Source organism: Taeniopygia guttata, chromosome 6 (assembly GCF_048771995.1).
Source record: "Taeniopygia guttata chromosome 6, bTaeGut7.mat, whole genome shotgun sequence".
NCBI lineage: Eukaryota > Metazoa > Chordata > Aves > Passeriformes > Estrildidae > Taeniopygia > Taeniopygia guttata.
This window is the reverse complement of record NC_133031.1, coordinates 2,220,235-2,245,065: the sequence shown is the minus strand read 5'-3', so window position 1 is coordinate 2,245,065 and position 24,831 is coordinate 2,220,235. Positions and strand designations below refer to the sequence as shown.

The 24,831-nt window shown below is 43.9% G+C and overlaps 2 protein-coding genes across 4 annotated transcripts; both read right to left on the bottom strand.

Moving 5' to 3' along the window:
- Positions 1 to 36: 36 nt before the first annotated feature.
- Positions 37 to 12,810, bottom strand: VPS26A (VPS26 retromer complex component A). 3 transcript variants are annotated; one of them, XM_030275537.4, is made up of 10 exons: positions 12,681 to 12,810; positions 10,124 to 10,194; positions 9,454 to 9,603; positions 7,711 to 7,783; positions 5,520 to 5,676; positions 4,949 to 5,113; positions 4,424 to 4,530; positions 3,321 to 3,389; positions 2,620 to 2,762; positions 37 to 1,772 (listed from the first exon to the last, which is right to left on the bottom strand). In XM_030275537.4, exons 1-10 carry the CDS (start codon positions 12,793 to 12,795, stop codon positions 1,659 to 1,661), a joined length of 1,164 nt encoding a protein of 387 aa, XP_030131397.4. In that variant the 5' UTR covers positions 12,796 to 12,810; the 3' UTR covers positions 37 to 1,658.
- Positions 12,811 to 13,176: 366 nt separating this feature from the next.
- SRGN (serglycin) lies at positions 13,177 to 21,381 on the bottom strand. Its single transcript, XM_002192662.7, has 4 exons — positions 21,247 to 21,381; positions 15,594 to 15,721; positions 13,651 to 13,798; positions 13,177 to 13,497 (listed from the first exon to the last, which is right to left on the bottom strand). Exons 2-4 carry the CDS (start codon positions 15,682 to 15,684, stop codon positions 13,284 to 13,286), a joined length of 453 nt encoding a protein of 150 aa, XP_002192698.5. The 5' UTR covers positions 15,685 to 15,721; positions 21,247 to 21,381; the 3' UTR covers positions 13,177 to 13,283.
- Positions 21,382 to 24,831: the final 3,450 nt, after the last annotated feature.

The window sequence follows — 24,831 nt, the reverse complement described above, 5'->3', positions numbered from 1 at the left end:
GGGAGCGCAGCGCCCCTCACACACACACCAGGCGGGTTTAGTGAGAATACAGCTGGTTTAATAATTCAAATAGCAGCTTAGGATGTTTTCCCCCCGCTCGTTATACATGGTTGCACAATCTGAGGCTGGTCAAGTACAATCAAGTTTTTCAAAATCATCGTTCCCAGGTTTACAACATGCAAGTGACCGTGAAAATATTTGGTTGGGTTTGTTTTTTTTTTTAACTTTATTCTTTTAAGTTTCTGAACAGGCACTTACATGAGGGAGTTGGATTTGCTCTCAGCCGAAGATATTCGCATTAGGAGTATCCTAGCATAAAGTATACAGAGTCTTTGCTTTATCAAAGTGCCGCAGTAATAAAACAGTTCTTACAGAAATGTAATTTGATTATTTACTTACTCAGAAAGTAAGGTTACCAATGACACTTGCACCGGAGCCGAGAAGCCTTGGTTTAAAGGCCAAGTGAACTACAAGTGCAAGTTGCCTTCCTCACAGCAGGCTTCCATTTGTGCCCAAGCCACAGGTCTGACAACAGACCCCACACTCTGTGGCGAACAGATGAACACTTAACTCCTTTAAGCTACTTCTTCAAACACTAAACGCCTATGAGATGATGATAAAGACAAACAATCTGCTGAACCAGACAAGCTTCTAAGTTTCAAGGCTTGGCTGGCTTTGAATACCTTTGCAGAAGACCACAAGAAGCTTGTTTGCTCTAAGAGGCCCATAAGGATGTCCTTTGGGGACATTCTGCCTCTCCTGTCAGGACACATAGACACTGACTGTGAAGACAGCGGAATCATGAAGCCAGGAGGAAACACAGTTTCACATATTTGCAAAACAATCGGTGTTAACAGAATTTACTTCATCAATAAGGTAACTATGTTCAAATACTTTATCCACTCAACACCTGAGGGTGAACTCAAGACAACCCTACAGTCACTAATTATCGGGTAACAAGCCCCCAAAAGTTAGGAGCAACTCGTGTGAAAGACTTTGAGAAGTCTGACAGGAAGCTGGGGGAGAGAGGGCAAAGATGCTTCCCAATATTCTTTGTTACTGACAGATGCAGAGCCTCTTAGAACCGCTGGTCTGAAGGCTCCAATCATAGTGCACATACATGCAGCTTCAATTAAACCCTGTCTAATGTAGTAATTAGGAGATTTTAGAAAAATGCACCATAAACCTTGATTTTTAGTGTGATTTAGTCAATTGTGTCTTAATGCAGTCTCAAAACAAAACAAAGCAAATAAGCAACATTGGAAACAAACATGCAATGAACAACATGAGAGACGGGAAATGCTTTAGTCTACATTGTAGAGGTGAGCAGCAAAAATCAAATACACCAGCCTACCATGCATGGAAATAACTAGATTTAAGCTTTTGCATACCCAAGTGCATACAACATTATCAAATAAAAGGAAATGTGCAGTATAAAATAGTAGCTTAAGAAAGTTCCAGTGTTTGAGAAAGCACTTTATTTTAAATGTATATACATACTTGAATGCTTAACTGAAGAACGCTTTAGTAGCATGGTAAACGCAGCACTGCAAGATGAAGGAAGACAGTTGTAATGGGAATTCCGGCCTTCTTTTCCCACAGGCTGCTGCCATCTTTAACCTGCTGAAGCACTGCAAAGGTTTTCACCTTAGACCAGTTCACATTTCGGGCTGCTCAGCAGATGCTTGTGACTCTGGAGATTCAAATCGCTGGTGGAAGTTTGTCCGTTGTTTCCTCAGCTTCTCAGGAGCTTTTCTCCATAAAATTATTTCCTATTTGAAGAAGAAAACACTCTTGAAACCAATAGTTGCCAATAAGGCAACAGCATCAAGTATCTTAAGTTCCTGATAAACTAAAACTTTTGGGAAAATATAAAAAGATAACAAAACACAAGAGTCCACAAAAGAATGCATCCCCATCACTTATCCGTGCAGTTCATATAAAAGTAACAGAAAGACACCATTATTAAGTTTACATATTTAGTTACTGCTTGAGCAATCTTGAGCAGTCACCCCTTCCTTAACTATTCCACCCTCAATTTTAATACTATTAAGGAGTTAAAGAAATTTTTCTTCCTCCTTTCCCCAAAACCCAAAGCCTACCATAGCCACTGTATGCTCCAGCTCCCTGTTTTCCATGTTTAATTCCACTGTCTTGTCTGCTTTGTAGTAGGAAGATTTTGATCTAATCCACAAAGCTTCTTCCAGTGACCCTTTTGGCTATCCCTTTCCTCACCATCACATCATCTATCAAACATTTTTAGTGAAATGCCTTAGTCCTTATTAAGGCTTAGCAGTTTTGAACCCAGACTAGTGCAGGAGGGGAGATTTCTCTGAAGGAGTTTAAGGAAGCAAACAAATGCACCAGTAACTCATTTTACCCACCCAGTGTTTTTTCTGGATATTCCCAAAGCAAGTTCTATGGTACTGAACACCCTTATCCTTGCTGGAACAGCATCCAGCATCCTCCTTGGCTCCTTTTCTGCAAGGTGACATAATCTACAGAGCTCTTGCCAGCAGAAATGCTTGTGCCACACATGAAGCACAGGTGGCTTCTAACCAGCTGATGGTTCAAAGCCACATGTGAAACAGCCCAGATAATTCTGCAACAGGACCATACCTGCTGTTTGAAGTATCGTCTGTCTTCTTCATCCACAAGCACCAGATTTAAGAAGTACCTCACTGAAAATTTTTTGTTCACATCCCTCATTGTTGGAGTTGGGTCATAGCCTGCTAAGAACAATCTTATAGGAATCGATTCCCCTGCAAAAAACAGAAATCTTAAATTAGTTCCTTACAACTAGAACAATTAATATAGTTTCAGAAGACATGCAAAATAAAAGCAATTTCCCAAGCACTGTCTGTGCTGTTCCTTGGTTAAAAAAAAACAAACTAAACCAAACAGCACAAGACATAAAAATACCCACCAAAAATCAGAAACATAACACTGAGCACAGAAGTATGAAATGAAAAGTGAAAACCCTTTCTCAGTGCAAGTATGGTAGCCAGGAAAGCCAGAAGGATCAGTATTTTTAACTCTCTAGAGCTGGTCTACACCATGGAGTCAGGTTTGATGAAAAAATCAGTCATGCAATTTCCAATGGTAAATAAGGGTAAAAGTTTCTGGTATCCCACGGAAATGCCTTAAGTCCATGAAAATGTCTTCTCCAAATAGAAAATGCATCATCATTTCAGCAACCTAAGGAGAACTGTGGCTTCTCCAGTTAAAAAAAAATGTGTAAGTCCTCTCTCCTGTTCCAGATATTTAAATAGGATTTTAACACTAAACGCTCCCCCTTTAAAACAATCACAGTTATTTACCTTTAACTGGTGCACCATCCATTATTTCGTACTTTGCAATGGTTTCAGTCTCTGTTGTAGTACTGGGTCCTGGTGAAACAAGTTTTTATTGTGAACACACGCTTCAGTTTTAAACATTCACAAAGTTTTATCACAACAACTTCCATTCTGCAGCTTTTAAATTAACACAGCCCTGCATTTTTGCCTTTGTCTTTCTTGCATGTAAGTCAGACATGGCTAAAGCAAGCAAAACCCTCTCCCAGGCAGGACATTTTTCTTTCTCTCCCTCACCATGCTAACACAGATGAGGCAGGCACCAGAGCTTCAAAGGAGCCCTGGATATGCAAGCTTTAAATAAGGGACAAGCAAGAGGGTATGGAATCCTGAAACTGCTCTGCTTGGTGAGCAGTGCTGGCAGCTGATACTGCCTACGCCATGCTCAAACAAGGAACTGAAGGGTTATCAGCCAGCTCAAGAGCCAGAAATAAAGTAGAGCTTTCTGCCCTTCCTCTAGTGGAAGCTTTCTCATTCTCCATACAAGAAGCTCCCAAGAACCCCAGCTACTGGGGAATGAAGTGTCATGAGCCACAGCCTCTTTCAGCCTTCTTCCAGTGAGTACAAGCCTGATCTGCAATAATCAACCTGTTTCTGCTTCAAAGCCACTTGGTATTTCCATCATATCCATTTTTTTGGATGACAGAAAATTACACATTTCTAGAACATGTCTGATTTATGCTAATGTTTACCAAGCCCCCCTTAGCCAGTCAATCCCTGTAAAGGCAAGGGGGTCTTCAGGATGCATTTTACACCTCCTCCCTTGTTCTTTATCAATTAAGGCTGATGAAGCTATTGTGTATTTATGCCCAAGTTCCACTTACAAGGGTTCACATTTGTGAGGAGTCACAAGAGTCACAACCCCAGAACAATTAAACAAAGTGGCAGTGTTGACTACGAAGTATTATTGCCAAGGCACAAAATGCAAATGGCAGTCAAACACCAGTGAGAATGAAGCTGGTGGAGCACTGGTTCAGCCAGCACTACAACTACTGACTTCACTCTCCAGGTCTGCATAAGGCTCAACTGGCACACAAGCTGCCATTTCATTTGGACTTTGTTTCTCTTACCAATTCCAGTAATCTCCTTTTTGATCAGCTGCAACTCCATGTGCTGAATTTTTATTCTCACTAAGAGGAAATAAATTTTTCCAACAATCACATCCTTTAAGTGATACCTTTAAGAGAACAAAATGGGGGGTTTTGTTAAAGAATAAACACAAGTTTTGCACCTTCTTGAACACAAGTCACACAGGCAGTTATCTGCCTGGAAACTACTTGGAGCCTACTTCCCCGGTGAACTAAGCACTTCAGCCAGACCAGAGCAACTGCAATATTTCCAGCATTCCATCAGTATCAGTAAAGGAAGTACTATGAGTCATACTGAAAAGGTGTAAATGCAATAAATAAGTCTTAAATATTTGCTAGTGACCTTCCTGTTAGTACTGAAGACCGAACAGCCCACTGTAACTCAAAAAGGCCTTTGTGTAATTAGTACTTTAAGTCTCCAGAAGATGAAGTTGGTCACCATATATTACATATTGCACCCTTTTATACCAAGTTATTTACTTAACAGCATTTTGCTGTGACACTTACTTTGACTTATTGTATTCAAACTCTATGTGGAGACAGTCTTCAATGCCTACTTCCATTTTGATGGAGTTGTTTACATCTGGGTATGTAGCGAGCTGGTGAACTATCAGATCATATTCTTTCACCAAGTCTGACAGCCGTCTCACTATTGTCACTTTTAGAAAATACCTAGGGACAAAAACATTGGATTGCCAGAATTATTCAAAACTAAGAGCCCTCATGTTCTGAAGTACAGCTATTCTTTGAAAGACCAGTGTACAATCTCATAAGACTAAGTAGAAAAGAGTAAGAGAACAAAATACAGGACAAAACACTCACATGTGGGAGTGTTTTCTTCAGTTGTGGGTATGGGTTTTTCTTTTAAAGGAGACACACAGGCTGTCTTCACTTAATTGAACTGGAGGAATTTTATTTATACAAATAGCACTGAGCGATTCCAAATTAAGTAGAAAAGACCACACTGTGTTAAAATCTCCACAACTCCAATCAAGGCACAAGAGGGGGCAGCATAATTCCTAAATTATGAATTTTCTGCAGGGGAGGAGAGGAAAACAAAGGTTTATCAGTTACAAACCTCAGTCTGACGTTGGCACCAATGTAGGATTCATATGGCTTTTCAACCTGCATGAATTCAAAGTCATAGTTTCTGCTTTGGGTCAGTTCTCCGGGTAAGGCCAGTTCTTTCACTAAGTTTACAAATTCATGGGTATTGCTTTTGTCATTGAAGAGTTCTAAAGTTAGAAAGTTAAAGAAAAATATGTTTCAGTGTTTATTTTTAGCCAACAAAATTGTCTCTAACTTGGGAGAGTATAACAGAAGCAATTAACCTAAAACACACATATTTGACCAAATGTTTTATTCAGGTTTTCAAATTACCTCCAGTTCTAGCAACCTACAGTTAGCAAGCCTAAAGAACTAACTGGAATGAAGAGAACACTTTGAGAGCTTCACTAGCATGGCATTGTTGGTTAATGACAGTTTAGCTAGCTTTAATAAGTACTTCTTGCTTTGCATGCTCTGTAATTAGCATTGCCTGGTTTTGGCTTCCAGCATTTATTGCTGCAGGGACAAAACCTAAGTAATGTCAGGACTGCTTTATTTAGGACAGGCCAGTGATCCTAAACTGGTCTGCAGATTAACATCTAGCAAATAATTTATTATTACTACTAGACTACAGTCAAATGGCTTATTATGACCCCTGGTCTAAGTCAGTCATTTGGAAACAAAGGCAGTTTCACAGCAACAGCATCTCCTGTCCCCAGAGCAGTGTCAGCGATTCATTCCTAGATATGTGTCGTGCAAGTCTCACCAAAAATTACCCTAAAATCAAAACCCAAACCCTTCATTACCTAAAAATAAGCTTCTCTACCATTCAAAACTGAACATCAGCATTGGTAGTTAGTGTTACACAGACTGAAGTTTTTCAGAAAAGAATGAATGAATTAAACAGACCAACTCCACAATTTATCACCACCAATGTGGTAGAAACTGACACTAACTAGTAACTCCTATTTTCTAATATGACCACAAATTGTCTAAAAATGTACTCAGTTTGCTGGGACAAGCATTTATCTAATGCTGCATATCAAACACTTTTTGTGCCAGTCAGTCAGAAAAGCTGTACTCAGAAGAGCTGGTTTAAAATACAGCTTTGATATGGAGTTAGTCTGCAAATAGTGCAGAGAGATCAATCTACTGGAATGCTTTCTGCATTTCTATACTAACACTTGGAAGGATGCAAGAAGACCTGGACAAGTACAAAGAGCAGTAGTTTAAACCACATCTGCATAACTCTGTGGACTTCCAAATGTAACATAACAGAAAGTCCCAGAAATGTATGAATTGCAACACTACATCAAATTAAATTCACCTAGAGAATAATATGTGTAAGTCAAGAGTAGACGAAAAGCAATCCATACAGCTACTAAAAGACAACAGACTAAATGAAGGTGACATACCTGAGCTCTTTTCTTCCTCTGTCATTATGCCTCACTCCCATCACAGTGCTGCTTTATTCTCAAAGTTTTAATTTTACAACCTTACTGATCAAAACCTCCAAGTATAAAGCAGCAGGTGGCATGCCTCAGTCACATCTGCTATACAACACTTCAGACACAGACTACTGGAGCCTACTGACTGATGAGAAATAGGGAATTTGGGAAATTCCATTTAAAATTAATTGTATGAGGCTGAAACTTGAGTAATTACTTCCATGGAGGACAACAATGCAAAGAGCTCTCTGAGAGGGAAGGAATTTTAGCATTAGCCCAAGGGTGCAGAGAGATTACCTGGACTGGTAAGAAGTTAAATATAATAAAGATTCATAGTTCAACTCTAAGCAGACTTCAGTAGTTGTAAGAAATTTACATTTCTAATAGGTTTTATAAAACCAACTACCATAAAATTTTTAAAAGTCTTTTGCTGTAACTTGCCTCTTCATTTCTTTTCTATGCCTCTTATCTTTCAGAGAAGCCCACAAGTTTTGTTTTCCTAAGTCTCCAGTGGTTATTAATCCAACTTTTAGCTAGTCTGAGACTCACCAACCCAGTTCTCCCTCCCACATACGTATCTTTCTCCCAATGACTTTCTGAGTAGCACAAATTAGTACATCACTTGCTTTAAAGTAAGGAAAACAACTTTCCTCTGGCCCTTATCACCTACTGATCAGAACAGGTTGCATTGTCTGAGCCAAACCACTGACAGTCACAAGTGCCAAGTTCCATAAACCACCAGCACCTAAAAGCCCCTTTATAGCTTAAACTCACCAATTTGTCCTACAAATTCAATTCTGATTCCTTGGTGCTCTAGTCTCTTCCCATGTTTAAGGGAGACGTTCACCTACCAAGGTAAAAAAAAACAAAAAAACAAACACAAGTTAAATTTTTTCAGCATTTTCATCCTAAGGCAATCTCATTAAAAAACAAGACATATAAGCCTATGGAAACCATGATCTCTTCTCAACAGCCCTACCTGAAGGCAGCCAATTCAAACAGCTGATCATGAAATTAAGCATTTCCAAGGCACCACTAAACCATTCAAGAAAAATCTAATCATCCACAAGACTGAATTTTATAACTAAAATTGGAACTTTCAATTCCCAAAATTAAGTATCCAAGCCAGAGCTCAAGCAGAGCCAGTCGTGATGCTTCAAAGTGTCTTCTGACAGTCACATCTGGAAGTTCAAAAATTAAATGCCATGAGATTGATTCCTTTCAAGTCATGTGAGCTTCAGTCCCTTCTCTGGCAGACAGCTAAATACTGGTGTTGGCTAAGTCAATGAAAAATAACAGATAATGAAACCTCCTATGAAGACTTTCTCTTGTGACTCTGAGTCTCAAAAACAGACAAGGGTTCCACAAGGTTACATTGTATTGAAACATGTAAATATTAAGCATATAGAATGTTTTCTTGTAAGGCAGAGATGACCAGAGAAATTCCTGTACTTCAAAATCCAGTACACTGTCACTGAGTGTACATCTGAGTAGGAAGTAAACCACTGGAACAATCCATCTTTGCGGTGAAAAAAAGGATAGGGCAGAGAGAAGCTGTCCAAAAAATTTCTGGCCTCCCAGACCCCCTCATGCCACTGTGCCTGTGTTAGCCAAAACTCATCAGGCACTTCTCAGCATCCTCCATACAAGCAAGCAGCACTCCAGCAGGTCATCATAAGCTTCTCCCTCAGTTTCCTGGGTCTGAAGCTCATCTTGTGGCCCTTCACATCCCTGGAAGGATCTTTCTAGAGAAGCAAGATGTTTTTACAGAAAGGTATGACCAGAGCAGGAAGATGCCCAGTGATACAGGTCGGTCAAGATCAAAGATCAAAGTAGGTGTTCAGAAGTCAATCTCAGAACCCAACAATGCCCAACTCAAGTCTTTTGAAGGAAAAGTGAATTACAACGGAAATGCTCAGAGTGAGAATGGCTCCAGTAAAACAGAGTGAGGGCACGGAGTGCCATGATGCAATACTGAATGTAGGGAAATCCCTCTGGCAATCTCAACTTGTCTTTTTTTCCAGTAAGAAAAACTCCTGTTAACTCAGCAGTCAGCTGAACTTCATATGTTGCTCCTCTGTTGCAATCCAGAAATCACTTCAGGGCATGGAAGGCAGGGCTTATCTCCAGGGTATGCAAACTTTTGACTGCCCAGCCAAAAATTACTGTTACCTGTATTGGATTGTGGATTTTGGAGTTGAAAGGGAAGGGGAAGCAGGGGATCCAGTTTGAAACAGTTTTTTTTCATCAGAAGCAATGGCAGGATTGCACAAAATGCTCATTCATATATCAGATACTGGAAATAAATAAACAGTTACCATTCAAAAATGTTGACTTCTATCAGCTGCCGGAATTATTGTGGTAAAAAAATCATAAATAGCAAAACAGTTTCCTCTTTGAATAACAACAGTAGCTGAAAATGCAGCTCCTATAGCAGTTTTTCATTTACCTTCCAATTTGCATTTGCATGCCAGATTCAGAACAGTAATAAATAATCACTTTTAAATAAAAATTTACCTTTCCTGAAACAGATTCTCCATCGTAGAAGAGAAAATGCTTTTCTACTTTACCATCTTCTGTTTTGATTTCTGCAGGTTTTCGTGTTTCAGCATCATTAAGTACAACATCAATCTCACAAACAGGAACGAAAAGGTTTCCAAGAAAACTCTGGAATAACAAGAACTGGATAAATTACTATACAGTGGACACTCCATTTGCAATGTGGTGTTTACTTGCAGCTGTACACTATACACTGGGAAAAAAACATTTGTGCTTCCATGAAGTTACAAAGCCATTATGTATTGGAGACCCAAGAAATAGTGGTGACAAAGGACAGCTGTTCATCTAGCAAACAACTGAAATCAGGAACAAGCAGTGACAGCTCTTACAAAATACCACATTTAAAAACTTTAAAAAGTACACAGCATAATTATTATTACTACCACTAAAAAAATCCAATCACTAGAGGAAAGTAGAATGGAAAGAAACAATAACAGGGGATATAATGCAAAACCCAAAGCATCCCCCTGGCTGGGGAAGGGGACTAGGGATTTTATTTGCTGCCTCTGCCTACACACCACAGCTGTCTCAGCAGACAGCACCAGCAGCTTTGAGAGGCAGCAGCTCTTCACACAGCCCAGCTGGGCTGCACAAGGCTGCCCTCAGAGAGTGGGTGTTACAGGTGTACCTGTAACACTGCTCCAGGCACAGTGCTTGTCATCACCTTCCCTCGGCATTCTCTGTACTCCAACTTTTGACCTGCACCGAACACAAGAATGCGAGAGATCATCCTTTGATCTTACAAAAACACTTCTTACAAGAAGGTGCAAAACATGTTAGTGGCTCTAAGGGGAACTCAACAAGATTAGTACAAAAGCCAACATTTTCCTCCAAAGATTTGGACACTAATCTGCTTTGATGTACTAAAGCAGACAACACTTCACTAATTCAGTGTGATTTTTGTGGTTTTTTGAGAAATTACACTATGTTCTCCATGAGAACATCTGCTTCAACCAGATGAATCTGGTATACATGAAACAGTCTGTCCTGGTTTTGGCTGGAGTTAACTTCTTCTAGATGCAAGTTCTTCTAGAGTTAATTTCTTCTCAGTACCTGATACAGCACTGTTTTTTGGATTCAGTCTGAGAATAACATTGATAACACACTGAGGTTTTAGTTGTTGCTAAGTCGGGTTCATTCCAAGTCAAGGACTTTTTTTGTGCTTCATGCTCTGCCAGTGGGGAGGTACATCAAAGAGCTTGGAGGGAGCATGGCCAGGACAGGTGACCCAAGCCAGGCAAAGGGATATTCCACACCTCAGAATGTCCTGCTCAGTGTATAAACTGCATGAGCTACCCAGAAGGGGCTGACAGGGGTCTGACATCAGTCAGCAGGTGGTGAGCAGCTGTATTGTGCATCACTCGTTCATGTTTCTTTTTTATTATTACTATTGACATTATGTACCATTATTATATTTTACTTTGATTCAATTATTAAGCTGTTATCTCAACCTGCAAGTTTTGCTTTTGCTTCTCCTCCCATCCCAAGGTGGGGAGATAAGTGAGTGGCTGTGGTGGTGCTTTCTTGCCAGCTGGGGTTAAACAATGCAACCACTGCGACTTCATCAATTTAGCATTAAAAAAAAGGAGTGAGAACTCTTTCCAAGGCATTCTGGAGACCTGAAGTTTGAAATGCAGCATAAAAAACAAAGAGCCTAGGGGAAGATTGGATCTCAATGCTACTGCTTAGCAGTAGGAACACTGAGTGACTACATGCTCACCCCTCCTAGAGAAGAGAGGACACAGAGCAAGCTGGAGCTACAGAACAGCGATTCAAGCAAGACTAAACTGACTTTGTATGTGCTCAGCAATCGGCCCCACTTCAACCCACAAAGACGTGTATGACTCCAACTGAAACCCTCTTATATCTACTACACATTCTGAGGTGAAAGCAGCAGCAGATGACCAACAATGCCAACAGACAGAAGACCAAAATGTCTGCCAAGTCTCTGCCAAGCACAGATTTACACAGACTGTAGAGACTACAAAAATTACTTTTGTTTTTTAAACAGTGCATACTAGAATCATTTCTGATTCTTGGCTTCTGGGGAAGGGCAAGAGAAAAAGCAGAAAGTTTCAACAAGAATTCCAAATTGTAAACTGTTTTAAACACAAGATACTTTTGAGCATGGCCACATTTTCTCCTTGAAACTGTAGTTGTTTTCCAGATTAGCCTTATACTCCCCTCTAATTAAACAAGGAAGCACATTACCTTTAAGCAAACTATACAGGATGCTCTCACAGTACCTTCTGAATTACAGGCTGACCATTTAAATGGTCAACCAAACCAAATATTGGTAACACATCACTTCTCAGGAGACTGCATGTAAATATTTCAACTGCACTCCTTTGAGATTAGCTATAATCTCCTTCAGAGAGAACAAGAAAAAATACGAAATAAAGAAGTCGGCAGCAGGCATCTCCTCCAGCGGCTACCGAAGATACTGCTGCGGGGAAACTATGCAAAACAAGAAGTATTTTAGATAGCTATCACAGGGCTTATTATGTTACAGTTTAAGAGAATGCAGACAGAGAAGTGGGGTTTCCAGAAACTGGCCAAATGCCAGGCCACGCTCTTAGTTTCGTGCAAAAGACAGACGCTGGAGCTTCTGCTACATCGGGACAAAACCCCAGCCCGCTGCACCGAAGGACTTGCGGGAATGCCAGCGGCTGCCGGAGGGCACAGCGATCCCAGCGCCGCACGGAGCGCCGAGCAGCCTGCGCACCCGCGGGGAGACACGTGCGAGGGACCCCGACACCCCAGACCACAAATCCACTATCCGGACGCCTCTTTACAACACGTGTGTTTTTAACCTCTTCATGGGAGCGCTGCGAGCACAGGGCGGTTTCCCGGCGGGTGCGCTCCGCAGGGACCGGAGCCCGGGCGGGCAGCGCTGCCTCACGGCGCTGCCGGAAGGTCCCGATAAGCCAGGTCCGCCCGTGCGGGGCGCACGGAACCCCGCCCTACCGAGCTCATGCGGGCTCTCTTCATCCGCACATAAAATTAATAACCCCCTAAAGCCTTGATTTGGGAAGGAAGGAAGGGCAGAGGAGGCACCGCCCTGCCCAGGCCGCCGCCTCAGGCGATGGCGGATCGGAGCTGCCCCCCCCCCCGGCCCGCACTGGCCATGGTACGCGCCCCCCGCACACCCCTCACCAGCGCCCCGCCGCCCCCCCCGCACTCACCATGGTACGCGCCCCTCGCGGCCCCGGCCCCGCGCGCACCAGCACCAGCGCCCCCGGCCGCGCGCCCCTGGTCATGTGACCCTACGGGTCTCCCCCCCCTCCAGGCCACGCCCATCCCGCGCCTGGCCACGCCCCGCCGCACGTGACCGCCCCTCACGCTCCGTGCCCGCCCCGCGAGGGCGCCGCCTGGCGGCCGGGAGGCGGCAGCGCTGCGGGTCCCCTCAGGAAATAGCCGCGGGAATAAATCTTTCCTTTTGGCAGCACTTCGCGCTCGTTTTCGGGAAATGCGGCCGGCTGACTGCTGTAAAAGTGCAGGCGGCTCCCAGCGCACAAAGGGTTGGGTTTATCCCCTCAGAGCACGATGACCGTCCCACAGAGCTGGCTGCACACCCATCACTCTTGCTCCCCCCATTGGGATGGCTGCTGCGCGCACACACATAAAAAGGCATTTCAGACTGAACAACAATGCTTTTAGTAAGTGAAAGCAGTAAAGATCTTAAGGCAGAGTTTTTATTGATGCTGGTTTAAAACTGCTTCGTGGCTGCCAGGTGAGGCTCTGGGGAAGAGGCGAGGGAGCGGCACCTGAGGACGAGGTCTCCGGCCCTACAGGAACAAATCCTCCTCCGACAGCTTTTCCTTCAGCTCGCTGCCTCGCAGGCTCTCCAGGAACACAGGCAGCTTCCCCTCAGAGAAGCTATCATTGTCACCGAGCCCCGACCCAGAGGCTGGCTCTGCTTCCACCACGGTGTTGGACCCAGAGCCAGAATCCTCATCTGAGAGAGGGAATATATCGCCCAAATCCTGGTATCTCTTCATCCTGAAACACAGAGTGGCAATTTTCTCTCTTAGATGAACACATCAAAGCCTCACGTTACCGCCAGCGAGCCATGCTATGACAGGACTGTCAAGGCAGGAATAATACATTTTGGGGTGCTAGCATTAATGACAATCATGTGACAAATGAACTTACAAGGACGGGTCTGCCATGGGAGGAAGGATCCTGTTGGCCCCACCAGAGGGCATGTAAAACCAGGGCCCCTTCTCTTCCACGCAGTTAGCAGACCAGGCTTCAGGCCGGCACCTCACCCTCTTGTACCTCGCCCTCTGCATCGGAGCACCTGATGGAATCAGCCACACATTGTCCATGAGGACCAGGACATTATTCACCAGGTCCTACAAACTTTATGAGCACCTGATAAGGCTTAAAGGAGTGGATGAAAGTAATTTGTGTGGCCCTGATTGCTCAACCTCCGGAAAAGTAAAGTAACCCCGAAGGCTTTTTTTTAAGATGGTTACTGACATCCTAAGTGACATTTTTGTCATCAGAGACATCAGGCACGTCTGGAACGGCACCAGGAAGTCCATGGAAAATCCCAGGGAATCCCCTCACACACAGCACCGGGAAGTCCACGGGAAAGCACTGCTGTCACAGCAAGGCTCATCCCCAGCTCACAGCATGGCGCAACCACAGGGGACCTGGGGGCTCAGCCTCCTGCAGCTCTCCTTGAAGGTGGAGGTATGTGAAAATAATATGAAAACCTCTGGGGACAAGGCACCCAGCAGAGAGCTGGCTCCTGTGCTCTCCTTCCTCTGTTGGCTCCAGCTCTGCCCCTTCAAGTTCAACAGGCTGAATTTTGGTGGGGACGTGAGAAACTCAAGGTGTGCCACAGGAGCAGGTTTGGGGTTTATGGAGGCTCTGGGAGCACTTGCCAGAGGAGAGACAGTTCAGGTGTCTCCTAGACACAACAAGGTTTTGTAAACCCGGGTTTTTAGTTCTGGTGCTCCCCAGGTGCCTGACTGGGTGTGTCACTGAAAATGAGGGTCTTCAAAAAACACCAAAATAACAAAATAAGGATCACATAATAAAGATAGGAGCAGTGACATTTCATCCTTCCTCTTGGTCTCATGTAATTAATTTGTTCAGAAACCTCCTGGTGCATTCTCAACCTGTTGGCATTTTATCTATTTTTTTCTCCGTTTCCTGGGAATATCTTTCTGTAATTACATTTCTCTATTGCCCTATATATTTCCATAATGTACTGGATGACTTTCAGCTACCTCCTACACTCTTCTGTAAGAGAAAAAAAGATCTCACGGGTTTAATTTCTTGCTGTCTCTACAGTATATTCCTTTTTCATACTTATTTTCTTCTCCTCACCTATTATTAAGAAGGTTTTTAATAATAACAGTGGCAACAAAACAAACAGCTGCAGCTGAAAAATTTGTAAATAAGCAACATAGAACAAGTGGGCCATAACCCCTCAAAGATCAGCCTCTGAGTGGTAATGCATATTGAGAGCCTATAACTATCACAGCTTTGGTTTGTGGACAAATTATACTCTACATGCTTGAAGAGCAGTTTTTCTCTCATGAGAAAAAAATCCATGGGGCACGGCATCATGAATCAATATTTCCCTTTTGTCATTTTAGTGGTGTATGTTGCAATGTTTTACGGAATAAACCGTTTAGTTTCCTCATACTTACAACTAGTTTCCTTTCCTGCTCCCCCCAGAAAGCAGACCGTAGGAGTTATGACATGAGAACTCTTACACACTATGTCTGTAACTCATAACTGAGTAACAGCAGTAACCAGACCACTGTGGAAGGGACACTTAGAAAAATATATATTGAGATATACAGACTGAAAACATACACACATGCAACAACATATTTTATGAAGTCTTTTCTCAAAAATTGAAATGCTCCAATTGTAAAAACCACATTTTCTTGCCATTCCGCCCACACACACACACACACACACACAGAGAGAAGGAAACATTAGCAAAACAGACTTTCTGAGTAGATCTTATTACCCCCAAAAGAAGGCCAGTTTGTAAAATTCAGAGGTTGCTTACTTGGCCTCCACTGCATAGCCCAGAAAGAGGATTACCGAGAACAACCGCCCCATTTTACCTTGTGCTGTGTATCCCACAAAGAGGATTAAACAAATAGCCAGGAAAATCCTCCTGTTACATCTGATAAGGAGCTGCATCTTGGCTGGCATCCCTCTGCTCGCAACCAGCCTTCACCACAGCGTCACACTTCAGAAATAAGACGGAGCGAGGAGATCAACTTTTAGAAAAGTTTCCAAAACCTCAAACCCAACCCATAACCTGCGTCACCAGTTCCTGATTGACGGGAGTGAGACATGAACAGAAAAGCCCAGCACTGTGGCCTTCCTGCCTTCATCAGTCCAAACTAAAAGCTCCTCTGCCTTCATCTCCTGTTTTGCCCAAGCAGGAAAGCAAACCCAATACCCATGATGTGGACTGAAGGTGGTGCTGCCAGCAGCCTGTGGTCAAGGCACACATCCCACCCAGCCTCTGCCTAATGCTGAGAGGGCTCCAGAGTGAAAAAGCAGTGCTTAATGTTCCCCTATTTTAGGTCCAAAAACTGCATTTTTGCATTGGCACTGGCACTGCTTTTCCCTGCCTCAAGCCCTCACCAGCCGGGTTAGAAGCCAGCTACTCACAGTCAGTACATGTTTCACCAACTGGGGAATCATCTTTTTCCACGGAAGTAAATTATCTCTGGAATCTCATGCCAGGCTTGAGGTTTTTGGGGTTTTCTTGGGTTTGTTTTTTTTTTTTTTTTGAAAGCAGAATCATAGATATTCGCGGTGGAAGTGAAAAAAATGTATTAAGTTAGATAATATATCCTGGTAGAAACATATCATCTCCTTCTGAAAGAGTATAGGCAATTTGCTTGGCCAGATTATCATTGTGTGTTGCAAATGCCCCAGGGAATGTGGAAAAGGGTTTAGATCACATGTGGCTCCACAAGGTACACATCTGAAAAGCCATGAAAACTCTTATATAGACAGAAAATGGCTCATACGTTTTGCTTGCCTTTTGGCTGTGATTAAACAGGCTTGAATTCACTGCAGAAGAAATGACAAACAAGGAGGTTATCAAAGCAGTGGAGGTTTTTCTCAGTCGTACAGAATGCTGCTGGGTTAACTGGCGTACGTGTGGGCCTGACGTACGCAGAACCTTGTCGCTCCTGGGGCTGATAGTGCAAGTTGTCTGTGGTAAATCTATTTTTATGTGGTGGAAAGTCCGCAGAGGCCCCCAGTGGGGATCTGGGCTGAGCAGTGACTTTCCCCAGGGCATGGTGTTCCACCAAAACCCCATGAAGCAGCAGAAGAGACTCCAGCAACTCCCTCTCCTCTCCAGGCTAGGATTTACCACTGGACTGAGGAATTAAGTTGCGTGTTCAGTTTTATGACCCTCTGCACACGGGGTTTTTTCTCTGGCATGGGAGAAACAGGAGACTCAAAAAAGCAGGTGCAGAAGGGCCCATGTGCAGTGGGTCTTATTACCACCCATATTTCTACTTTGTCTTTTTAGCATCAGCTCTCTCTTCTTTTCGTTTCTTTTTGTTTAAGGCAGTGCTCAGCATCAATAGGAAGCTGAGCAAACACGGGAGGGAGATGATCAGCCTCCCTTGCTGGAGGCTGCAGAAACCATCCCTGCAATAGCACCTCTCACTTTCCGCTGATCACGGGTACATGCTGACCTGTTCCACACCCTGCTCTGTGCACAAACAACCCCCGTGTGAGAAAGAAAAACTCCACTGGCTATTTTTGCCCTTCCCACCAGCCCAGGGCATTTGCCCCCATGGCATTGGATGCCCCATGGGATGAAGCCAGAGCAATGCCCACCAGTGGGCACTGTCACGGGCAACTGGGGATCCCACGGCAGCTGGGGGAGCTGCACATTCCCTGTGTCTGGAGGGAGATCTTGAGTTACCTGTCTTGTACCATCAGCTGATGGGAGAACTTGTAGCACTGGCAGTTTTGCCACACAGTTTTGTTATTTTTTTCTGTCTGCAGCACACTTCAGGAAATGAGATCACTTTACAATTGGTAGCTGTGGGAGGCCCAAAGCAAATGTTTCACCCCTGTCTCATGTACATCTGTGTAACAGGGCCCTGAAGCCTGCAGGGGGGTCAGCCTGTGCCCATCTCCTGCCCTGCTGTGCTCTGTCAGTGCCCACATCCCGCTGCACTTGGCAAGTGAGGAGTTTTCCACCTTCCTAAAAACATGGAAGTGATTGGAGACCTGGATCTGAAACAGTCTGGGATGTGTAGGAGTTAAAAGTAAAGCATGCCCTTTGTGGAGTGTCATGGGATGCCCAAGGAATACCATCTGTAAACCACTTAATACATACAATGAAAATAATCAGCTCTAATTTTAAAAAATCTAATCTTGGGCTAGAGGCCACAAACTGCTGAAAGTTAACAAACTTTCTTTTTTTAAACAGAGAACACATGAGCTAAACTATATTGGAACACTGACCTTCAAATGTGCCGTGGCATGACTATCAGAGCTCAGGAGAAACAGGATTTTAAGTTAAATATTTTAAATCTGCAGAGGAGAGCACAGTCACCATGCCAAGGTCAGCTACCTCAAATTTGCCTTCCATAAACTGTGAGAAAGATTCATAGGATAATGTTCTTCCTGCATAGATCCTGTGTATGCAAACTGATAGATTAAATATCCCAACAGAACAGGCCTGCAAAAAGAAGCAAATAAATGAGGACCAGGTATTTGAGAGCACAGTTTGCTCCTGGAGTCTTGCTTACAGCTCCTGCACTGAAGCGCTGCCATTATTTTCAAATCACATGCAAAGCACATTTCTTAACCTGCAAAGCTCTTGCTTTGCATTTTGGTAAGGCATTAATTTGGGGAGTGGGGAGCCGGTGGAGGGAGGAGGTTGTCTTAACACCCAGACCCCTGAGAAGACACCCAGGACTTCCCATTATGCCTGAAAAATCTGGGAGCAGTCTTACGATAAACACTTCAAAATCTAAAGTGAGGAACTGCTCCTTAGGAGTACCTTTCAGGGCTGTTGTATCTCCCAGCTGGCTCAGGAGTAATCACTCATTTAGTAACATCACTAAACATGGACCACACTGCAGCAGTGCCTGGCACAAGGACATCTACTCTGCTGAGGAAGGCAGAAATGGGACAAAAGGAAACCCCAGCAGGAACCCAGAGGGGCATCAAGGGGGTGTTTCAGCCAAATTGTTGGACATCAACCCCTTCTCTGCTCGAGCCCAGGTAAATGCTGAGGGAGCAGATTGGTCCAGAGGAGTAATCTGACATAGCAGTGTCAGGCCACTCCTTCTGCTACTTTTTCTCAGCAGGCAGTACAGGTTTACTTTGCTGCCTGTAGTCCTGACAGGCAGCCAGATGGACAGATGGACTCCCATGGGTGCAGGGGCACCCCCAGTCCTGGTGCTTATCAGAAAGGCTCGAAGGCAAGGCACTATCTGTCCAGGCAGAGTCCTGATAAAGAAGTTTCTCATTGACAACTGCTCAGAAATCAGATAAACCCTAACTGCTGTGGGGGTCGCTCTGCTCTCAGGGTCGGGTTTTCCCCTGCCTTAGCTGATAGGAGCTTGGCTCTGGCTTCCATGGGAATCCAAGCTGAGCCCTGCAGCCCTCAAGCACTCATCCCCATGGAGCAGCAAAACCAGCAGACAGCTGGAGCAACTGGGGGGATCCTGAAGCGCTGTGCCCTGCCTGGGATGCTCAGGTCTTTATTTGCTTTGCTGAGAAAGTAGAAATACATATTTTTTACAGATCACTGCTCTGGGGAGCAGCCAGTACAGAAAAGGCTACATCTGTTACAAGCAGAGCTGGAAACAAGAGTGAAGAGAGAATGATGGCAACAGGAAAAAAATAGGGGATAGACAGAGCACAGGGGAGAGTGTCTGAATGGCAGCTGGGTTGAACACAAGGAACATTTGTCTTGACCACCTTGCCTTTTAGGAAAGCAGAACAGTTTTCTTCTCTGACACTCACTGCTCAAGTGGAATGAGATTCATGAGCCTTGGATATCCAATGGGCCCTGAGCACATTGATCCATCTCAGGGATACCCATGAACTGCACTGTTAAATGCCTAAAATCACCCTTGATAACCTTCAAAAGTGAGCTGCCCTCCAGGCAAGCAGTCCTTTTGCCACCAGCTCATGTTCAACCAACCTTTGCTATTTTGCTCTTCAAAATAGCAAAGAGCTGGCAACCCAGAGAGAGAGGTTTGGGTCCAGCTGGGGGGATTTCTAAATCCAGCCCTGAGTAAAAATTAATTCTTAACCTGGGTCACATCTGAGCTCAGCACCTGAGCCGTGTTCAGCCCTGCTCCCAGAGCATCACAGCCCAGGCAGCCCAAGGCACCCCTCGTCTCTCGTGCCACCGCCTCTCTCCTCTGAGGGCAGCATCAAAGCCTGGTCCCTGCAGATAAGATTTGGATCTTGTAAGAAAGCACTGAAGAAATTTATCGTGTAGAAATCAGGCACTCACTGCCATCTAGATCTCACAAAGGAACAACTCCTTCTTTCTTCCCATGCTGAAGTCAACAAGTGCAGGGGGAGATCTTTGCTGGAAAGCCACAGCTGCATCACAATTGACCACAGCTGCTGACAGACAGGAAGCTGCCAACGACCTTTCCCCATCAGCAATCTTCCCTCTCTCCCAGAAACTTAACCAAGCAACAGGCCCGCCCTTCAGGTGGAAAAAGCAGCTTTCCTTGCTGCTGAGACTGTTGATGCTTTCTGCTTCTACCTGCTGAAGCACAGAGTAGCAGAAGGCTTTGGCTGGCAATTTCAGGACTAAAAGTTTAAAAGCAACAGCTTGTTAAGATATGACACGGCAGCCAAGCTCTGGTTACTGATTAGGGAGGCAATTTCAGCAGCTGACTGTCCTCTAAAACTCCATCCAAAGCAGCAGCAGCCCAGCAGTGCAAGCAGGACCTGCACAGCAGAGCAAGGGGTCACAGGATTTGTTGGGAAAAATGCCCCTAAACCCAGGAGGAATTAATAAGGCAGAGAAGGATGGTGGTACAAAGCAAAGCATGGTGCCCTGTTCTTGCACTGCTTCTCAGGAACTGTGAACCAGTTGGTGTTGCTGTGTGTTACTGGTTCAAGCCCAGCTACCCAGGAATTAGGCACAGCTATTTTTCCATCAGATGGTTCTCCAGCACAGGACAGCCTCACACAAGTGAGTTTCTCTGCAGTTTTTAGATGCTTTTTGTTAGCCCTGGGCTCTTGCCCATAGATCCACCCCAAGCAGCTCACCTTGCCTCCCCTGCCTGCACAACTACAAACTTATTTCTATCTACAAGCACCATTGGTGACACAGACAAACTTCACACCATGTGTGGGGAGAGAGGACATCAGTAAATTTGGCAAAGTGAAGAGGAACTGGAAGTAGTGATTCTCCTGTGGAGGTGTCTCCATGAACCAGACCTGCTGCTCCCATCCTGTGTGCAAAGTGGAGCAGAGCTGGTGTTTGGGCTCCAGTTAACCAGCCTGGAGTCATAGCCTTGTGATCTTCACTGAATTGTTGGGGAAAGACATGAATTTATGTTTACAATAAAAGAGAGCAGTATTTTTTCCCCTATCAACCAAAGCAGCTAGGCATTTCTCAGCTAGCTTTAAGCACATTTGATTTAGTAGAAGCATCCTTTTGTTTCGAAATGTGACAGAAGAAAAAAATGAGGAAAAGCAGGAAAATCAGCTCTGCCACAGGAGCCTCTCCCCAGTAGGACTGGCACTCACCAGGCCTCCAGGCTCTTCTTGAAGGATCTGCTGGGTGCTCTCTGGGTGGATGCTGCTGCAGTACAAAGCAACAGGGTCCAGACTGCTGCTCCTCAGGTTCAGAAACTGCAGTGCTGACAAAGCTGCTCTGCCCCCTTTCAAGAAGAGCACATTCCTTTTGAAAACAAAATTTGCATTAACTAGGAAAAAAAAATCTGTCTTTTCTTACTTCAAGGACTCAGGGGTTAAAGTCCTTACTTCAAATGTTGCATGAGGTGAATGTTGCCCCAGGCTTCAGCTTTCCCTGCTGAAAGGCAGGGAAAGCTGAAGCCTGGGGCAACATTCACCTCATGCAACATTTCCAGTAAAGGGTGCAGCAGGGAGGTCAGGACAGGCTGGCCAGGGAGGTGAGAGTCTCAAGACCCTTGCACTTGCAATACCTTGTGCCTTTGTAGAGAGAAGCAAAATGTCTTTCCATGAGCCCTAGGTAACTTGGCAGCTCAGTACCATAAGAAAATATTAAGGCAAAGCACATGGAGACATTAAAAAGTGTTTGATACCTATTTGCCAAAAGTTCCAGATTTGGACAGGCAAGATGGATAGCAGTGTCTGATACTTATCAGGTGTCATGCACAAGCTATTGCAAATATTTGATTAAAAAATAAACTTTGCTACCCAGGGATTATGTTGGTTTTTTTGTCCCCTCCTTGTCTGCAGACCACATGCTGGCACAATGCAGTATCTCAGTTTCTGTCTCCTTGTCTGCACTAGAAATCATTTCTAGTGATTCATCTATTTAAAAAGTCCTGGAATTCAGGTAGAAGGAGGCTCTGGGCCCACCTGACTACATTTTCTCATGGGCTGCTGTGAAAATCCTCTGGTGTTAGCTGGACCCACTGGCAATCCAGAGATGGCCTCAGAGTGGTTTGAGACCCTGCCTGGGAACTTTTTTCTCTTGCTCCATTCCAAGACACTTAAGTCTGCAGAAAATCATCTTGTTCATTCTTTTTTTTTTTTTTTTTTTGTTTGCCCCATGCATTTCCCCCACAGATCTCAGAATAACTCTGATACAAGCACTTTGTACTCCTCTTAGAGTATTCAGAGACTAACACCAGCTCACTCATCACATGCCTATCTTAGTCTTTCACTGATCACTCATCCAAGTCCTCTTTGTTTCTGCAGAAAATTGCATTACAAATCTTAGATAGAGAAATCCTTGTATCCTGGTCCAATGCCAACTAGTAAATCTCTTTTCACAGCAACAATGAGCATGTAAAAAGACTTTGCTGTATTTTTTGCACACCAGATGCCAAAAACTCAAGCACTAGATATTTAAAACATTGCTATAAACACCCAAATTATTAAAACCTTTGGTGTTAAGGGACCGCTTTATCAGTTACTTCTCCCCAAACAAACAGTATCACAGACATTTTCTCTTCTGAATGAAGCAACATGTTTTCCAAAGGTGCTGTGTTTCATATCCCAACAGTCTGCCTGGCTCTTCAGCTGCAAAGGCACAGCCAAACAATGGTTTTGGAAAAGAGGCAGCCAGGCAAATAGTTCTCTTCAGGAAACCACTGTTTTTGCACCTACCCATGACAAGGAGGAGTTAGAAACCGTCAAACTGCAAAATAAAACAGCACTAGGAGGCACTTCGGACAGAGTTTCTGGGAAGTATGTAAAAGCACTTTTCAAACCAAAAATTAATCATTTGTAGCAAGCTCTAAAATAGCCATAGATGTTGCAATAGAAGAGGAAAGAAAGTTGACAAATGCTTCTCACCACAACTTTATGCACTTGGCTTTATTGTAACAGTCTTTAGTTCTGTAATTTCAAGACTGCAGAAGGGTTTGCCTCGTGAGGTGCCTGACTAGCTACCATTCTCCTTTGCAGGACCACATCTGGGCATCTTATCATGAACAGTTCCACAGAAAACATCCAGCAAACACCAACTATCTCAGTCTTTTTATAGAAACACACAAGTAAAGCTCATCTTTGCTCCCTCTGCGCTGACTGAAAAGGAAACCCCAAACAAAAGTGAGATGGGTAAAGCCACTGGTGTTTGTCATTGTCTGATGTCAAGGCTAACCAGGCTCACACTTTATTTCTGGAGGTGGAAGCACCATTACACTGACACATCTCCATGTGCTCACAGAGCAGGCAACCATCCACCCCGAGCCTGTGCTGGGCCAGGATCAAACCTCCCCAGCCAGGAGCTTTCAGGAGTACAAATGAAGGCCGGGCAGCTTTGGCCACACGGAGGCACTGAGCAGCACCAGCAGCTGCCCTTGCAACTCAGGGGAGCTGCTTTCCTGCCGCTAAGGGGAACTGAGGGCTGGCAGCATTCTGCCCACTGCCCTGCTGCTTCAAATGTCTTCAGAGCAACAGAGGTCACAGTAGTCATCTCCTGCTGCTCTCCTCCAGTCCAGGCTTCTCGAGAAAACAGCCACAAAGAGCCTGCCTGACAACCTTGTAGGGAGACAGAACAAGGTTTCTTTCTCTCACAGAATACTGAAGCACAGCACAACCATGCCCATTACTCCATTTTACAACACCTACCATATCTCAAGCCAGCATAAGAATTAAGTGCTTCAATTAAAATAAAACTGGTTTTAATCAAACCAAATAATTTCTCATGAGTGTTGCATGCCATTTGAAGAAGTACACTGAGGTTATAGCTCTGATCTCACACTTGACAGGAATTCTGCAGAAACTTGGACTTCTTGTAAATCTCTCTGCTTTATGCTGGCTAAGGAGAAAAAAAACTAGTAGAACAACAAAAAGGAGGTTTCAGTTGTAAGACTTTTTTGCTGTACAGAAAGGAATAGAAATGCAGGTTAAACAGAGTTCACAGGAACCTAATCTTCAATTAATCTTTGAAATAAATGCCTGGCCTCACACATAGTTTACAGTTAAAACGCAACATTCCTGAAGGGAGCTTTGCTGCCTAATCCAACAAGCTCCTCACCTCCTTTTTTTTTTTAACTAAATACAGAATCTTACATAAGTTCATTCTCTTAAATCATTGAACAAACAGGAATTATTCAAAGGGTCTGCTTAAAAAGATATGCCTTACAAGAAGCACAGCATAGTACTTTGCAAGCATCTGGCACAATGCAGAGTCCAGTAATAAAATATAATTAGCTGGCAGAAGCCTTGAACATTTAGTCTAGGAGGTGAATTGCTTTTTGTAACTCCATATGCATTTATATGAAATATATTTTTTAAAGAAGCTGGAAAGCCAAAGTGTTCTGGGTATCTGCAGAGCAGAGAGCTCTCCAAGCCACAGTGCACACTGATTGTGCTGAAAAAGCTCTGATCATGCTTATATCAGACCTTCTTAACTCTGGACCTACTCCTACCTCCCAGCTGAGCTCTTACTGTGATTTCTGTGGGTTCAGGGTATTTCTCTGCACACCTGATGATGGTTAAAATGGATACATCAGATTATTAAAAGGGATAAATCTGATGATTAAAAAGGATACATCAACCTGCACTTCATTCAGCTTTGCAGTTACCTGCAGGTAACTTTTCACACTTACTTCAGACCTGTATTTGAATGAGAAAAAAAAAAGATTTTTTTATGCTAGGATAGCCCACAAACTA

What these genes read in the sequence shown, in the direction of transcription:
- VPS26A (XM_030275537.4), bottom strand. Translation starts at nt 12,795, where the DNA reads ATGGGCGTGGCCTGGAGGGGGGGGAGACCCGTAGGGTCACATGACCAG. An exon ending in CGCGAGGGGCGCGTACCATG is followed by an intron (nt 10,195 to 12,680) that starts GTGAGTGCGGGG and finishes TGTTCGGTGCAG; the next exon opens with GTCAAAAGTTGGAGTACAGA. An exon ending in TGCCTGGAGCAGTGTTACAG is followed by an intron (nt 9,604 to 10,123) that starts GTACACCTGTAA and finishes TTGTTATTCCAG; the next exon opens with AGTTTTCTTGGAAACCTTTT.
- SRGN (XM_002192662.7), bottom strand. Translation starts at nt 15,684, where the DNA reads ATGCCAGCCAAGATGCAGCTCCTTATCAGATGTAACAGGAGGATTTTC. An exon ending in TGTGGGATACACAGCACAAG is followed by an intron (nt 13,799 to 15,593) that starts GTAAAATGGGGC and finishes TGATTCCATCAG; the next exon opens with GTGCTCCGATGCAGAGGGCG. An exon ending in CCCATGGCAGACCCGTCCTT is followed by an intron (nt 13,498 to 13,650) that starts GTAAGTTCATTT and finishes TCTGTGTTTCAG; the next exon opens with GATGAAGAGATACCAGGATT.